Source organism: Micromys minutus, assembly GCF_963924665.1.
Source record: "Micromys minutus genome assembly, chromosome: 10".
NCBI lineage: Eukaryota > Metazoa > Chordata > Mammalia > Rodentia > Muridae > Micromys > Micromys minutus.
The window spans coordinates 33,829,111-33,846,978 of record NC_137979.1 but is presented as its reverse complement, the minus strand read 5'-3'; the positions used below and the strand labels follow the sequence as shown (position 1 = coordinate 33,846,978).

Sequence of the window (17,868 nt, the reverse complement as noted above, 5' to 3'; positions counted from 1 at the left end):
CCATTGTTTTGGGTCCAGAAAAGAATCCTGTGTATCTTCTGTCAAGCAAAGATGGAAAATGTGTATTTCAGCTCCTTACATGCTCTGCACAGCAAACCCAAGAAATCAGTATTTTATTAAAATTTCTGATGCAAGGACAAAGCGGTCTCCTAGTTTGACTTCTTCCTAAGAAACTCTTTCCCCACAAGTATTAAGCATGCAGATATCCAGGCACACACCTGATATCAACACCAGATTTAGGAGGTATGGCCTGTGGAAAGCTGATAAAGTGACCGGTGGTTTATCCCACTAGGGTTGAAGTCTAAGCACCATGATGTAAGTCTACCTGTGAATCTCCAAAGATCTATCACATCCCTGCTATACACCTCCTTGCTTCGTCAGGCTTTAACTGACCCTTCCACCTTAGCCTGCCCCATACCTATCTCCAGTAGGTCCCTTTAACACTGTATGGCCCATAGAACAGGACTTAAGGACAATTTCACAGGCCTATAACTGTACCTACTGGACCAGCACCTTTGAAGAGGGGTGGTCCATCTTTCTCCTACCTATGTGTCCTTTCAGGTGAAAATTATGAATACCAGTCATAGCTACAGGTAATTTTAGTTGAATGCAACGTGCCAAGCACTGACACAGTCCCTCACATTCAAAACCCTCTTTCACTTTATAACCTTGGGTTGGGCACTAATATTAGCTCTACTTGCAGTATGAAAATGCTTCCCTTTTAAAATTTTGTGTGTGCAAGAGAGACAAGACACACACACACATACACACACAGAATGGAAACACTGCTGTGGTACAAAGAGAGGAGTGGGTTCCATCTCCTTCCTTCTCATGGGGATCGAGCTCAGGTAGTGAGACTTGCACAGCTAATCTTTATTCACTGAGCCATCTCTCCAGCCCAAAGGTCAGGAAAATTCAAAGTAAGTTGGAAATTATTTGTCCAAAGCCCCACAAACAAAAGAAAACAAGTTTAAAGTTAAGTTTTAAAACCCACTATATCTAATGCAGATGCCTATGTTTTGCCATCTTCAACTTGCAATTTTTTAAACTTCTAAAAATTTTCAAACAAATTTTTAAAATCCTCCCCTTTCCTCTGGTATATACATTTTTTCTGCACCATTTGAAACTGCATGTACAATACCACTATACCTCTAAGAGTTTTGGTATTGTCTACTAATGACAAGGACATTCTACATAACCACAAAGTGAGAAACAGGAAACAAGGACACTATACTTCTCTAATAAACAATTGTCAAATATACATCATCACATCCCCACTGACCCAATAACACCCTCTATGAATATTTTTTATTAAGAATCTGATTCAGTAGATCCACTGAATTAAGCTGAATGTCTTTTGGTGTTATTAAAAAACAAAGCAAACAAACAAACAGTGTCTCTGTGAAGCCAGGGCTGTCCTAAAACAGGCTACGTGGATCAGGGTAGCCCGGGACTCTCGGGAATCCTCCTGCCTCTGCCTCTTGAGTGCTGGGATTAAAGGCATTGATTACTACAACTGGCCTTTTTAGTGTTATCATACTTTTTGGCTTTTTTTTCTTCCTATGTATGTGCAAGAGAGGACCTGGAGCTTCCTGTGTAGACTAGGGTGGCCTGGAGCTTCCTGTGTAGACTAGGGTGATCTGGAGCTTCCTGTGTAGACTAGGGTGATCTGGAGCTTCCTGTGTAGACTAGGGTGATCTGGAGATTCCTGTGTAGACTAGGGTGATCTGGAGCTTCCTGTGTAGACTAGGGTGATCTGGAGCTTCCTGTGTAGACTAGGGTGATCTGGAGCTTCCTGTGTAGACTAGGGTGATCTGGAGCTTCCTGTGTAGACTAGGGTGATCTGGAGCTTCCTGTGTAGACTAGGGTGATCTGGAGCTTTCTGTGTAGACTAGGGTGGCCTGGAGCTTCCTGTGTAGACTAGGGTGATCTGGAGCTTCCTGTGTAGCCCTAAGTTGCTTGGAGCTTCCTGTGTAGACTAGGGTGGCCTGGAGCTTCCTGTTGTTTTATTTACTGAAGCTGGATCTCAGTATATAGCCCAGACTGGCCTTGAGCTTTCTGGATGGGATTGTGAGTGTATGTATTGCTACATCACCTGGCTAAACAACATTATCTTTTTCACCCTTAAGGGCATTGAAATTGTTTAGATTATATTCTGTAGAGTATTTATTATTTAGATTTGCTTATTTCTTTACAGTTGGCCTCAGATAAAGTAATTCTGGTGGGAATTTCACTTGAGAAGGCTATCTTTCTCTGTGCAGCACATAAACGCACTCATGTTGATTTATTTATATTAAGTCTAATTAAATGATGGTCAAACCAATGATCCATATTTTTAGGGTTTTTTTAAAGATTTCTTTATTCTTCTTTATGTATATTAATGTTTTGCAAGCTTACTTCTATGTGTTCCTGCTGGATTCCTTGTAACTAAGGTAATAGTTGTCAGCCACCACATGGGGGCTGGGAACAGAACTCAGGTCTTCTACAAGAGTAACACGTACTCTTAACCAGTAAGCCACATCTCTAGCCACAATGATCCATACTTTTTGATATGTAATGTCATGGTTAATCTTCAGTTATCAAGACTGAATGGATCTAGAATGAACTAAGCCACTGGCCATACCTGGGAGAGAGTTTCCTTTTCTTTTTTAAAAGATGAATTTAAAAATCATGTATTTATTTTATTTATATAAATTTTTATCTACGTGCATGTGTACCACATGTGTTCTTGGTGCACTCAGGTCAAAAGAGGGCATTAGATTCTCTGGAACCGAAGTTACAAACTATTGTAAATTGCCAAGTAGGTGCTGGAACTGAAGCCAGGTCTTCCCTGATGATCGAAATTGCTGTGCTATCCCTCCAGCCCCTTGATAAGTGTATTTAGCAGTAGGAAGATCTCTCTAAAGTGTGGGCAACACCATCTCAGGGGCCAGGCTCTGGACTGAATGGAGTGTGTTCTGTGTTCTCACTGTAACTGGCCAGGCTGCTGTGACTTCTCTGCCACAGTGGATTGTAACCAGAAGTGTAAAATAAAATAACACTTTCATCCTTAAGTTGCCTATGTGAGGTCATTTTAATCACAGCAACAGAAAAGAAAACAAGACACATAGTAGGCTTCTTACTGTATACTGACCTACTACATGTCAGTACCATGCCAGGCACCGAGGTGAAGTAAGAAAGGGATTACATCACTGAGTCAGGTGGGGAGGGGAGCTTGGGAAAGGAAAGCCTCCAAAATGGCATAACATTGGTACGAGTTTGAGAGATCTGAGTGACAGTTTAACAGGCAGGCAGGAAGGGAAAGGGGTACAATGTAGATGGGACATCATATGAGACAGAAGAGATCTGAAAGGCATCCTGCCAGAGAGGAAAGATGTGCTTATAAAAGAGGCTTTCCTGTCCCTGTCATTTTCCTGATGACCAATTCTGTGTACTCCTGTACTTAACATGGGTTGACTTGAGCTTGATGGTTCATAAACACTTGATGGTGGAAAGGCAGCTCTGTCAGGAGGCCAACAGAGGTCAGCAGTGCGACAAAACAATGGAAATGGTTGTTCTGTTCACCATGGCAACCTGGTTACTCAGCACTTGATTGCCTCCCTGGCCTCACTTATACCAGGCAAAGGGCCTCCTCAAGTTGTGCCCTCTCTGCTTCACATCCATGAACTTTTGGCTGTCCTGGTTCTCCTCTAGCCTACACCAACAGGATGGGCCATGAAACACGGGCTGATTTCTCTCAAATCCCCAAGCCAATGTTCAACTACCCATGGCTGGAATATCGAAACAGGAACAAAAGTGAGGATGGGGTGGAAAGGAATGGAGCCAGGGGTGGGGCCTGATAAAGTAAAGCTAGCTATCCAGACCCAAGCTCAGACAAGGCCCTGGGCTCAGCAAGTCCATGGGAAAGGCCAGGGCTGGACAGTTGATGTCTTCCCCCAACCCTCACAGTCAGTCTCTCTTTCCAAAGGAGGACTTATGGGAATTTCTCAAGTTGGGATACCTGTGTGTCCCCCAGCTTCTCCCATACACCAACCTCACACCTCTGGTTCTTTGCATAAGGTCTTCCTTCCCTAAGCCCACTGCTCTTACCCGACTTACCTGCTTAACCCCCATCCCCATAAGGAGACAGGGTTTCTCTGTGCAACCCCAGCTGTCCTAGAACTCTGTAAATCAGGCTGGCCTTGAACTTAGATATCAGCCTGCCTCTGCCTCCCTAGTGGTGGGATTAAAGTTGTGTGCCACCACTACCCTGCTAACTCTGCTTATATGCAAGACTTGGTCTGTACCATCTCCTCTAGGACATAAATATCTGATTCCCAGCCCTGAAGGTACCTCTTGTGTATATTTCCACATTAGTTTCCCTTTGTAAATCACTACAGACCAGAATTTTTCTCAAATGCTAAACCAGTGGTTCTCAAAATGTCCCAGGGTGACATCCACCCAAATCCTAGAGAATCAGATACTAAGGGAATGAGTCCTAGAAATCTAGGTTTTAACAAGCTCTCCCAGTGAGCCTAATGCACACTCACATTTGAGAAAATGAGAGAGACCAACAGTTGTCACCCTTAATTGAGTACTGCAATCTCCAGGGGAGCTTCCCAAAATGCCTAGGCTCTATTACTACAAATCTGGCTCAGTTAGTCTGATACAGGGCCCCCGGGCATGTTCAAATATCATTCCCATCGTTCTGATATGTAGCCAGGGTTGAGTCCTGTGTTCCTTAAATTTCAGCTACATGGGAGGCGCCTGGGGATCTGGCTGACATCATGCTCCTGACAGCATTTCTGAGAGATTCCCGGGCATAGTAGCAGGAAGGCTACCTGCCACTGAAGGGCAAGGGTCATGCCTCATTGACCACCCTAGTTCCTGGGGAAATGCCTGTTGCTAGTTTTTACCGGCTACAGAACAAACAAATGTCTCAACAAGGTGTTGGAACCCACACTTTTAACTATTGTCCTACTGATACCACATAGATGTCTTTTCTCCTTTTGCCAGAATTCAAAAAAGCCATGGCTCCCGTTCACTTGCCCTTGTCCTGTTACAAGGTAAGTGACTTTTGTTACTCTAGGAGCTGCATCAAAGTAGGAAAAGCACCAGACTCCCTTCCAATTCAAGCTAGCTCACAGAACCCTGCCGTTCACTTGTGGGTCTGCCATTAATGCTGTGTGATAGTTACTTTCCTCCTCTGAGTGAGCCTCCAGAGTCTCCTCATTCTAGGTCAACACTGCCTGCCCCCTTGTGTAGAATTTCTAATGAGACAAAGTCCGTAAGGCCTGAGTGCAGAGTGTCTGCTAAAAGGAGTTATTTTTGTTACTGTGACAATCTTTACTTGGGGTTGTCAGATAAAACACAGACTGACTGACCAATTAAATGTAAATAGCCCATAAACAGTGCATGTGATTTTAAAAATGTATAAAGTCCTAAATATTTTTATTCATAAGCTGACATCTTTTGGAGTTTCTTATTAGTCTTTGCTAAAGCTAGAATCCCTACTTCAGTGAGTCAGCACCTCATGACTGAGGCCCTGATGGCCACTGGGAAACCCATAAGATATTACCAGTCTGAGCTGGATCTTACCAGTCTGAGCTAGCAGCCACGGGCAAAAACCCAGTGCCAAAAAGTTGTGCTGTAAAGATAAAAAGATTTCAGAAATGACTGAATCCAGGCAGGAACCACAGAAAACAAGAACTCCTCAGCTATAGTCAGAACTGTACCATGCAGTAAAAGGCTCGGGGTCTGACAGGCACAAGGCCCTGTGTGTACACACTGAAGTAGCCACACAGCTAAGAAAGCATCTGAAGGAAGCCTGTTTTCCCAAGTAACCTATGAAGCTCATGGAGTCAGAGAACTATGCAACACACAGCAGGTGCTATTGTCTGAAGATGTAGTAACCTCTTTTCCTTTGCTCTATATCTCCCCAGGCCTGGCCTTCTCCCTGCACACTTGACTTTTCAAAGGCTTTGAGATTCTCAAGTGACCAAACTGTGAATTCAGATCAATTTACAGATCTTTTCAAAATCTAGAGTGCCTTTGAGTTTCACAACTCCTTTGGGAGAGGAACAGAATAAGGATTAATTAGACCCATTTTACAGAGGAAGACTGAGGCATTTGTAGAGTCACAGAATGGGAGAGATGGTAGCTGTGGTTCCAGCCTAGATGAGAGGCTTAAGTTGTTACCTCTCATGTTGGTTTTTCCTTCCTTCGCTACCCCTTTTCTGGCCCGAGCACTGAGCAATGGCCTGGGGGAGCCCTCTGACTGCTCTGCCACTTGCTCTCCCCACCAGGTGCCAAAGGAAACATTTCCCCCCAGTCCAGAGTGCTGGAGGGTACATCCAAGCAGGCCAAATGCAACGCCTTGCCTCCACTTAGATAAAAAACCTGACCTCTTCACGCACTGGCGCACCCTCTATGACCAACGCAAGGAACGGGAGTCAAAACAGTTGTTTTGGAACAGAAACCTCCCAAGGTGTGCTTTGCTTCTCTCTATGTTCTTGCACCTTCCCAACTCCTCCAGGAAAAGAGAAAAAGCATGAGGATGGGCTGGGCCAGAAGCAGAGGATGTCGGGTGCTGGGGGGATCCTGTGGTTCTAGATGGGCAACTCCATCAAGTGGCTATCGCTGACTCCTCCCTGGTCTCATTGCTGAGGCTCTGTGGCAGAGGCTGGGTAATGACCTGAGGAGGGGAGGAGGGGACAATGGCTGTCTGTGCAATGTCTCACACAGGTACTTCAAAGATGGTGCCCAAATACCAAACCTCCATGTCTCTATCAGCAAGTTGACTTTAACACCTAAGATGAGACCCAGTCCGTTAGATCCCACCAAGGACCCCCTGAAGTGGCAAAGATTAAAGGTCAGGATCAGGGCGGGATGAGGAATGTGGACACTCCCTTCCTGAGAATACTTTACCTTGGACTTGCTGCCTTGGGTTCGGACTACTTACCCTTCAGCCCTGGGTCCTTCCCTGAAAAAACAGAAGGAAGGGAAATTGGGGATCGATTGACTGGATTCTATACTTACTGGAGTTCTATGTTTTTCTTCTTCCATTCAACTGGGCCACCTCGGATGAGCAGGAACTCACCAATAGCTTGAACTCTCCACAAGAGGATGAACAGTGTTATGCAGCCTACGTGAGGAACATGGGCATGGGGGGGGGGGGTAAATTGGAGAGGCAGCTTCAAGGACGGTACTGAGATGGAAAAGGGGAATGAGCTAGAGGTGACTGGTAGGGGGCAGGGACACCCAGGTATAAAGTCTAGCTGTGTACAGCACACGCTAACTCTTGAGCTGGTGTCCAAAGTCTCTTTCCTCTCCTCCATTCCTCTTCCTGCAGGCTTTAGGACACCTGGGCATCAGTAATGAGTTTGTCATGGAAGCGCTGTGTCAGGTGGTGAGTCTGGGGTCTGCATGGAGTTCAGGGAATGAGAAAGGAGGGTCTGAGGTATGTCGAGTGTAGGAGTTTGGGAACAGAACAAGGCCTTCCAGAGGACCAGGAAAGGTCAGGTCCACTACTGTGTGGGAAAGTCCCTACCTCATGCCTTGGCCTCTTTAGACAGCTGTTTGAGAGTATGAATCTGAAGATTCTTCTTGTCAGTGAAAACACTTTGAACTGAAAAGCTGAAAAAGAACTGGAGTTACAGCCAGGCTTGGTGGCTTATGCCTGCAAGCCCAGCACTCAGGAGATGGAGGCAGGAAGATTGTGAGCCTGGGCTACATAAGTTTAAGACCAACCTTGGCTGCATAGCAAGACCCTGTCTTGAAACACTAAGGACTGAGGATATAGAGCAGGGGTAAAGCATTGGCTAGCATATACTAGGCCTTTGGATTCTATCAGCACACACAGAAACACACACTACCCTGGGACTGAGATAATTCTGATTTAAGTAAAGCATTGTTCTGGACTTACATATGTTAATCTAAGTGTCCCTGCTATGGTTGATGTTGGTCTGTTCTTCCTTCCTTCCTTCCTTCCTTCCTTCCTTCCTTCCTGTCTGTCTTTCTGTCTTTCCTTCTTTTTTCTTGTGTGTGTATTTATGTGTTTATGTTGTTGTTACTGTTGTTTTGAGACAGATTTTTATTATGTGGCCCTGAATTCATGGGCAAGCCTTCTGCCTCCTGACCCCAAGTGTTGGAATTATAGGCATGAGTCACCATGCCCAGCCTGAGCCTTATCATTCTTCTCTATAGTCATACCTACAGTATTACCAGATGTTAATAGTGTCTCACAAATAGAAACCCTGAGAATCCAAGTGCTGGACTAAGTGACTACAATACTACACGGAGCTATGCATAGAAGCCTGACTCACTGGCTTGGTGTTGTTCCCATTGCACCGTCCTGCCTATGGACTCTGTGTGAGCATAAATAAGTCACATTCTAGCTCTCTGTTTTCTACTTTGTAGAAGTTACACTAAAACAATCCCTAAAGTTTTGACAGTCTATCACTTTATGGTATGTTTTCACTATTTCCTTCTTAAATCAGGCTCAGACTGGTTCAGCAAAAGTGAAGAATGAGGTCTATAAGACCTTGGCCATCCTAGGTATGTTCTCACCCTCTGTAGGGAGTTGGGGAGGTACAAAAGTAAAGCCACTTTGTTCTATAGGCAAGAATGGAAGGAAAGGGGATAACGACCCCACTTCAAACTTGCATGCTACAGGGTCTGGGAACTACCCTAGGTAGTGTTGGGCAGAGAGAAGATGGGACAAAAAGGAAAAATAGAGTTGAGGGAGGGACAGGGAAGGCTCTAGAAGTTGCATTCACGCTCAGCCAGCTCTCAGATCTAGTGGAAGGACAGGCAACCCCTGGGAACCAGTACTTGGACCTCCCATCATCAGAGTAAAGTGACGTTCAATAGGTCCTTACAGAGAGGAACAGTCCTTGAGGCCCTGCCCTGATTTCAACACCCTCCTCATCTAGGTTGCTTGGATAAGTCTGTGATCAAGGCTTTCATCAAACAGTTAATGGAACAAAGGGAAAGTCAAAGGTTGGAGACCCTGGTGGGGCTACGAGTAGCGCTGAACTCCTGGGCTGCTGCACCTAAGAGCAAGGTGATTGGGAAAAGAATCCATAACTGGGGCAAAGAAGGCCAAGGTCACTGGTAATTTTGGTTAGGAGTTGAGTGTGGAAGAAGGTTGCCTAACTCTCAGATTTAACAGAAGACACTGTCCTTGTGGAGTTCCCTCTACAGTTGAAGGTATGGGCTGATATACTCAGTTAGACAAGCTCTGTAAAGCTGAACTCATTAAATGAGATTCAGTAAGAAAGCAGTATGCCTGTGCTCTTTAAGTGAGAGCCATCATTATCATCACCTCGAAAAGAGACCACTGAAGCAAAAGGTCTGCCTCAAAGGAACAGAGGCTAATGTCCACTGATACAGCTTTCACTTGTGTCTCCCTTTAGAGCTCTGGCCCTTTAATTCCAACAGTACTTCATGTAAAATAGAATCTGTTATTCATTCATTTATTCAGCAAGTACGTATTAAACAGTTATCATGTACCAGGCACTGCCGGTCCCTTGGGATGTATCAATAAACCAAACAGGCAAACTGCCTTTGTGGGGGGTGGAGGGACTCACAAAACAATTTAATTACAGAAGTATGTAGAATGTTAGAGGTCACAAGTGTGGGGGAGGAAGGAGCGCCAAGATCGCTGAGTAGGGAGGATGGGTTGTAATTTAGACATGGTAGACAGGGAAGGTCCAGTGTGAACAATATATTTGGACAAAGACACACAGATACTTTATAGATACCTGAGAGAAAGTGTTCCAGGCAGAAAGACTGGTCAGCGCAAAGGCAGAAACATGGCTGGCATGGCCAAAAGTCAGCAAGAAAAGACAGTTGTGGAAGTGGGACAGAATAAGGAAAGCAACAGGAAATGAAGGTCTAGTCAAAGAAGCTAACAGACCAGATCATATGTGGCTTGGTGGGCTTCTTAGGTACTTGGGCTCTTAATTCTATGTAAGAAGCTTCAAGGGTTCCTAAACTGTAGTTTTCATTTTGAAGAGTTCACTCTGAAGAGGTATGACTTAGAGAACAGGTGTCAGCTGACAGGAAGGCGGGTTGTGTGATGGCATCAGGCCTGCTTTATGGAGGAGGGCTGGAGGCACTGTTCTAGAAAACATGAAGCCTGCACCACCCTGATATCCCAGCTCTTGAGAGTCTGAGGCAAGACGATCCTGAGTTTGAGCTCGCCTATAAAATGAGATCCTAGCTCAAAAAAGCCGAGGCAAAGACTGAAAGGTGAAGAAGGCACAGTGACTCCTGCTACTCATTTCACCTGTCTCCCTCTAAGAGGCCCAAAGTCGGGAATGAGGAAAAGCTGGTGTCTTTGCTGCAGAATCTGATAGACAAGTCACTGAATGAAGAATCCTTAGAGGCAGCCCTGTGCTTGGGTTTCCTAAGGCCCAGCAACAGCATGGTCCAACAGTTCTTGCTACAATGTCTGTGTCAAGGGTCCATGTCCCAGAGGATGAAGGTACGAGAGGCAGAGGCCGGGATCTACGGGATGTACTTGGCAAAGAGTGGTCAGTGTTGACTTGGGTCAGAGTATGCTTCTACCATCATAGAATGCACCCTGTTCCCCAGTGAGTTTTAGACCTGGCCCTAAAGTCTGTTTGGCTATCTACACCCCTCTGGGTACACCAATGTACCATGTTTCTCCTCGCCCTTCACAGGCACTGAGGATGCTGGTCAAGATGATGAATGTTCACTCAGCTGCTGTCACCAGGGCCATTCTGGAACAGCTACACTCTAATGTCATTGAAGTAAGCACTAGGCTATCTTTCTTAGCACTAGAAGAGCTAGGGAAAATGTGTTGTCTTTCACACCTCCCATCCCTTCCCTTAGGATCGCTTGGAAGCCACAAGGATGCTCAAGACCATTGGGCTGGAAAAGATTCAGGCACAGGGGCTGGAGGAACTCACATTTGACCTGCTCAAGAAAAAAATGCACAATGACCCCTTCCAAGTAAGATCTTAGCTCCCAGCCACAATCTTTCTCCTCTTTATTCTCTTGAGATGGGGATTCCCAAGAAACCCCACACCCTAGTATGACACTGATTTTACCTAGCCCTCTCATACAGTCCGTGTTTTAAATCCACCTGTCTTTGGTTAAGCAGTTTCTCAGCACAAAAAAGCCACCCAAACTTCTCTCTGCTACTTATTTCCTCTCCTTCCTTCCTGTTAAAATGCTAGTCCAAGCCCAGTGCAGTAGTGCGCACTCGTAATCCCAGCACTTGCAAGAAGAATCATATGATCAGGAATTCAAAGCCAGTCTCAGGAACAAGTCTGAGAAACCTGTGGGCAACAGGACATGTGACAGGCAGGGATGGTCCAAACAGCATGTCCCATGGGAAGCTTTCCCAAACGACCACTCAGTTCTGCCTTTCTCCACATCCCACTGCACTTAACTTTACAGAACTGCAGCCTTTTCACATTGTTCCAAATGTGGGTTGTCTCATCTCTTCATAACGCTTCTCAGAGGTTTTCAGTGCCTTCAGGGTGGCTTACTTTGTGTCCCATCTCACAAAAAAAGTAGCCCTTTTTACCTCTTCAGATTTCCCCCTCCAGTGCTAAGGGCTAACCCAGGCAAGTGCTCTGCCACTGAACTCTACAAGTCCAGGCCTTGGTTCACATTGTAGCCCAGCTGGCCTCAAACTCTCAATCCTCCTATCTCCCAAGTGCTAGGATTCCAGATGTGCACCCCCCCTGCTCAGAACCTGTCCAGCTTTACTATACCATAGAAAATAGCTGTACCAGCTGCAATTAGAGTGGCCATATCCTGATGTACCCATACAGTTACTGAGCACATTCTGAAAAGCCCTATTCTACCCAGACTACCTCAGAAAACAAACTGTTCTCTTCAGCCTTCCACTCATCCATCAACTATAAGCTGGGTCATCACTTCCTCCAGAAAAACATCCCAGAACCCAAGACTGAATAAGGAAAGCCTGTGCACTCTTCCCAGTACTGTAATTGCCTTTGCTCAAATGCCCCACCCATCGAGCTGTCGAGGCAGACACCCTGTGTAACAAACCCCGAGCGTTTCAGAAGGGTATAGGGAGTACTGCCATGGTGCACCCTGCACTCCCTTTCTCTGTTGCTGCACTCTGCAGGTAATGAGGCAGGCTGTGTCTGAAACAGTGGATGTGCTCAAGATGAAGCCTTTAATAATGAAACTAATGGAGGAGTAAGTTGAACAAGAATGGGCTAGAAGGCAACAGGGGGATGGCTCAGAACCTTGTCTGTACTTTGGGGCAGGTCATCCTAACTCTGGGCTTTTGTTCATCTGTTGCTGGTTTTTTTTGTTGTTGTTGTTGTTGTTGTTGTTTGTTTGTTTGTTTTTCTTTCTTTTTTTTTTTTTTTTTTTTTTGCTTTGTTTTGTTTTTTTTAAACCTCTCAGGGTTGCTATAATACTCCACTACAATCTCAAAGGAACTTTCGGGAGGCATCAAGTTCTAGTGATAACCAAACCCTGAACCATCATTCCAGTGTTTCAGGGCAAACTATAATATATGCCCCAGCCAGCTTCTCTGATTTGAGAAACCAGTGAGAGAAATGAAATTAGCAGCACTTGCTGTCAGGCCAGACTTACTCTGGACTGAGATGCAACCCGCCTCCCTCCCACTGAACAACATATTCCCTTCCACACAGCCAACTGATGAGCCCAGATGTCAATAACCGCCAAGAAGCAATCATCTCTTTGGTAAGCTGGGCTGTTTATCTGACTTAGTTCTTCGAGATGTCTTGATGATGGTGGACAAGTAAATGACTGAGCAGTTACCGGGGATAAGAAAGAACTGTAGTTTGCGAAGGCTATTTACTTTAGAATTCTAGTCCTATTGAAGGTTCAAGCCTTGGGATAAGTAGACTATTGATAGAGGGTTTGAAAGGTGCTATTAGATATTACAGAAAAGGTCTCCACTGATAAATATTGGGAACTAGACCCCCAAATGCCAAGGAAAGAAACCACATCTCTCTCTAGGTCATAGGGTCTGTCCTCTCAAAGGGAAAATGGAAAAGAGGCTGAAGATCTTACCTTCCTGGGGCTGACTACTTAGGCAGTTACTCATTCCCTGTCCAGGGTGCCCTGGGGATCCGCAATGAACACGTGTTCCATTTGCTGCTGGACATGCTAGATGCAGAAGAGACAAAGTCTGTGAAGAAGAGCGTAAGACATTCCTGTCCTGCAGCCCCTCTCCCCCCTTCCTCCTTCATATCCCTCCCATTCATCTTACTATTTGTTCAGAGTCAACATTGAGGAATTTGGGGCAAAAGTCCTCAGACCCTGTCCCTTGGCTGGATCCCTTGGGGCCATAGTAACCATTCCAGAACTTCCCTTTTCCTAGCTACTTCCTTTCCCAGCCTGAAAACAGAATGAGCTGGCCCCATGGTCCTTGCTTTTATGCAGATACAAGAAACACTACTTGTTTGGGCTTCAAGAAATCCATGGATCCAAAACAAGCTGACCAACAAGGTTTTCTTTGTGTACGATGTACCGAAGGCTGTGAAGACAGAGCCTACAAGGTTCCGGAAGAAGCCAGAGAGCCCAGATGACTTATGTATCAAAGACTTTCGAAAAGCTAAGCTGGGCCCTTTGTTTATAGCAAAGGCCTGCAACAAGTTAGGGGAAAAGCTAGAGGCACCCGCTTTCTCATTCTATTTCTCCAAACCAAAGAAGCAAAAGCTGCAGGCCACAGGACCTTGGGAACCAAAAATCAGGGAACAACTCCGGAACTTGGTGTTGCCTCAAAATAGGTTTGTTTATTGGGTCTAATTCTAACTCTTTCTTTCAGGGTGGTTTCCTGAAAAGATAACTCGCTTTTCTCTTGCATGAATGAATATTTGCTTGTCATTTTACCTAGTTTCCAAATCACCTCTGCTGTGCACTCCTTTGAGGCTGCGCTGGAACAGACTCCTTCCTGTAGTCAGGTGGTCTTTCTGTGCAGCTATACCTTTCATCAGAGCACAGCAGGAAGGGCAGAGCCAAAGGTTCTCTCCCTGTGCCTAGTTTTCCTTCTGTTTTAGCTTCGTTCTGCTGCTGTGACAAATACCATTACTAGAAACAACTTAGGAAAGGATTTATTTATTTAGCTTTTACTTCCAGGTCACAGTCCCATTACTGAGGGAAGTCAAAGCATGAATTTGAAGGCAGGAGCTTGAAGGCATGAACTTTGTAGAAACACTACTTGCTGGCTTACTCTTAGCTAGCTTTCTTATATATCCATGGGATACCACCCACAGTGCATTGGGCCCTACTATATCAATTTGGAATCCAGACAATCTCCCACGGACATGCCCACAGCTAGACAATGCCTTAATTAAAGTTCTCTCTTCCAAGGAGACTCTAGATTGTATCAAGTATAAAACAAACCAACAATAAGACACATCCCAAGTTTGCTTCTTAGCTAGTTTCCTTACTTTGTCCCCTACCTATCTCATTTCTCTCTCTAAATTGGTAAAAATCCATTGTTTATTCATTTGAGTACATGTCTGTATGCATACGAATCTGTACACCACAGCACAACGTGGAAAAGTCAGTTCTATCAGATATTCCTGTATCTACTGAACCATCTTGCTGGACTTTTAAAAGATCTTTTTGAGACAGTGTCAAGCTATGTATCCCAGATTAGTATGGAGTCTAAGCTTTAGTCAGAGACAATCACACTTTTCTGCTGCCTACCTACATCAGCCATTCACTTGGAAAGACCTCATTAACTTTGTAAAATTGCCTTAGTTTTTCTCTTATTTCTACTGATCTGAACTTCCCTCGGTCAACAAAACCTACTAACCAATCTCAGCAAGCTACTAAAGGCTGCCAGGTGTTGTGCATTTCCATAATCCCAGCATTTGGGAGGCTAGCAAGAGAACAGTAAGTTTGAGCTAGCCTGGGCTACATACATGGTAAGGGTTTTCTTGTTTTTATTTTAAAATGTAACCTCTATAGCTCTATACAATGAATTTAATGCTAGCCTGAACTATACATAACAAGGGGGGGGGGGGGGACAAGAAAGTAAGGGAGGAAGAGAAGGAGGGAGAAAAAAATGAAGCCAAGGGTAGTGTATAGTTGGTTGGGGTGTGGGACCTTTGGAGAAACACTGATTTTCAAATGTGCAGTATGCTGGTGACAATAGGAAGAATAAATGATTTAGCATCTTCAGAGCTTTGGCAAGTAAGGCAAGATTTCAGATACTAACAAATGAAGTGGGGCTTTTAGGTACCCTTTGTTTGTTATTAGATGGGCAACAGAGGTCCCCTTTCAAAGATTTCTTACAGAGGGGTGTGTGATACATTTTGAATGGTATCCTAAAACCAGTTCTAATAGATCTTGATGGTTGACTGGGCATCTTGGGACTCTGAAGTAAAACAAAGGCTCTGACACACTGGTGGTAGATCAGATGGTAGGTGTGATATGAAGCCAGCCACTTATGCTCATGGCCGTCAAGTCTTCTGCTGAGGATTGATGCAATTAGGATGAGACGCTACCAACACAGAAACTGGTTATCTGGTTAAGTAACAAGGAATGTCTCTGAAGACACCATGAATATGGACCAAAAGGGGATGGAGATCTGGGCAGGGTTTTACACAAGTTGAAAGCTTAAACAATTAAAAGCACAATGTTTGTGCCTGTAAGCTATTGAAAACCAGGGAAATGAATTGCATTGCTCATTCTTCCAAAACCGCAAGAACGGCCAAGGAAAGAACATCTCTCCTGTCGTTAAACATTGTGCTACACTGTCAGGGAAGATCAATCCTAAGAAGTACTGCTTATATTCAAGAGGGTAAAGCATGCCTCTACAATTACCCTACTTTAGTTTGCACTCAGAATTCAATTCTCTACCAAAACTTTTTTTTACTAAGACAGTAGTTCCTAACAAGGGGAAATTCTCCCAAGTGGGCAGTTTAGTTTTCAGGGCTTGGTGTGTAAAAGGGCTATTAGCTTCCCGTGAGCAGGTATCAGGGATGCATAGGACAACCTCCTTTAAATTTTAATATATTTATTTATGTGTGTGTGTGTGTGTGTGTGTGTGTGTGTGTGTGTGTATAGTAGCACACACCTTTAGACCCTACATTCCAGTGGCAGAGGCAGGAGGAGCTCTTAAGCCTCCTGGTCTACATAGCAAGTTCCAGACCATTAAAACTACATAGTGAAACTGTCTCAGAAAAAAGGAACAAGACCCAACCAACACAGTATAGATATGCCTATAAACTCAGCACTTCCAAGGCTGAGGAAGGAGTTCCAGGCTAATGTGGGCTATACAACAAGACCCTGTCTAAAACAAGGTGGGTGGGAATATATAATCCAAAATGTAACATTTATTTTTCACCTTTATGTGTAAGTGAAGGTATCTGTGGAGATGGAAAGAGCTCATCAGATCTCTTGAACCTGGGGTTAGAGGCAGCTGTAAACCACCTGGTTAGAGTACAAGGAATTGAACTTGGGTTCTCTGAAAGAGCTGAGCTAGCTTTCCAGCCCCTAACAGCAGGCTGGCTCTTAGCTTGTGATCTTCCTGCCTCAGCCCCCTAAGTACTTGGATTAGATGTCACCACTCATAGCAACTTTTCCCTTGAAATTTACTCTTCCCAAGATATTAACTCAGACAAAAACCATGTTCTTTCTTATATACAGGTACTAGCTCACAATGTTTATACTATACATGAGAGTACTTGTATAGGCTATGAAGCTAAAAAGGAGACAAGAGGGATCTTTCAGTTCTTTTTCCTTTCTTCCTTTGAGTCTCAAGGGCTAGTCCCCAGTTTCAGGATGATCTGTTCATCTTAGACATATGTCTGAGTTGTCTTAAACTTCCCTCTCCCCCTACAGTCTTCCCTGAACTAGTTACATTGTTGCTTCAAAAATGCTCAGGCTTCATTCAGATTTTTGGTAGAGCTTAGGACATTCTTATTTTCAAAAATTTATAGCTTTTACATACAGCTAACCATTGCTCCAGGGAGATTAATTGTATCTATTCTCAACTCCTACTTACTGATTGATAATTTGCAAATATGCTAATGAAGATGTTATCAAAGGTGTAATAGCCAGGAAAAACGAGGAAGAAAATGGTTGACACATAATCTCATGTAGTGTTGAAAAGGAGTAGACCATATGAGTATCTGAAAACACGACACAGAACATACGCAGTGGTACTAAAGCAGAAGCCTATTTGGTATGAACAAGAATTATAATGGCTGAGATGGTACTATTATATCTTATATCATTTAGCTGTCTAGGGAGACTTGTGAACAGGCTACGGCAACTGTCCTAATAAAGAGACAAATGTAGCTTGTTATCAGAACTGTCAAAAGTATAGATGGTTTGGGGTAAGGTAGAATCAAAAAGGTCTGCATATGTACACAACGTAAGCTAGAAATCAAGAAACTCTTAAGTTTTGACCTGATCTAACCTTGGTAGGTTGGTAAAAACTCAGGTTAGGAAGAATAAGAAACTGATTTTGGAGATCAAATGTTATATTCAGCCCATGTTATGTTTTATGCACCTATTTTCATCTAAGTGGAAAGGTTAAGGATTTAGGAGTAGGGAATACTGAGGGGCATCAGTCAGGATTGAAAACAAATCTGACTGAATAACAGTATGGGTGGAAACAGACATTCCTAGAATGACTCCTATACCCACCAAGCTCTCAAGACATCCTTCAAACTACTACTCTAAACAAAGCAAGGGCTCAATCGAGAACAGCTGAAAATAACATTTCAATTTACCTAGCTAATATTAATTTTAGTTCTGTAGGACTAGTTAGCTGTAACTGAGTCCTAAGTGTGACAAATAATGCACTCAATGTCCACAAAAAACAAGCAGCTTTTATTGCAGTATTACAAAACACATTCCATTTTGGCAATATTTTACAACGCACTTAGC

The 17,868-nt window shown here is 44.1% G+C and overlaps 1 protein-coding gene across 1 annotated transcript; it reads left to right on the top strand.

The window, feature by feature from the left end:
- Positions 1 to 3,707: 3,707 nt before the first annotated feature.
- HEATR9 (HEAT repeat containing 9) lies at positions 3,708 to 13,767 on the top strand (the record flags this gene model as incomplete). Its single annotated transcript, XM_080922424.1, has 15 exons — positions 3,708 to 3,795; positions 4,996 to 5,045; positions 6,285 to 6,466; positions 6,724 to 6,850; positions 7,071 to 7,127; positions 7,331 to 7,387; positions 8,478 to 8,535; positions 8,913 to 9,043; positions 10,286 to 10,468; positions 10,668 to 10,757; positions 10,840 to 10,959; positions 12,107 to 12,180; positions 12,645 to 12,696; positions 13,075 to 13,161; positions 13,402 to 13,767. The coding sequence occupies 15 exons, from the start codon at positions 3,708 to 3,710 to the stop codon at positions 13,765 to 13,767; spliced, it is 1,722 nt and encodes a 573-aa protein (XP_080778550.1).
- Positions 13,768 to 17,868: the final 4,101 nt, after the last annotated feature.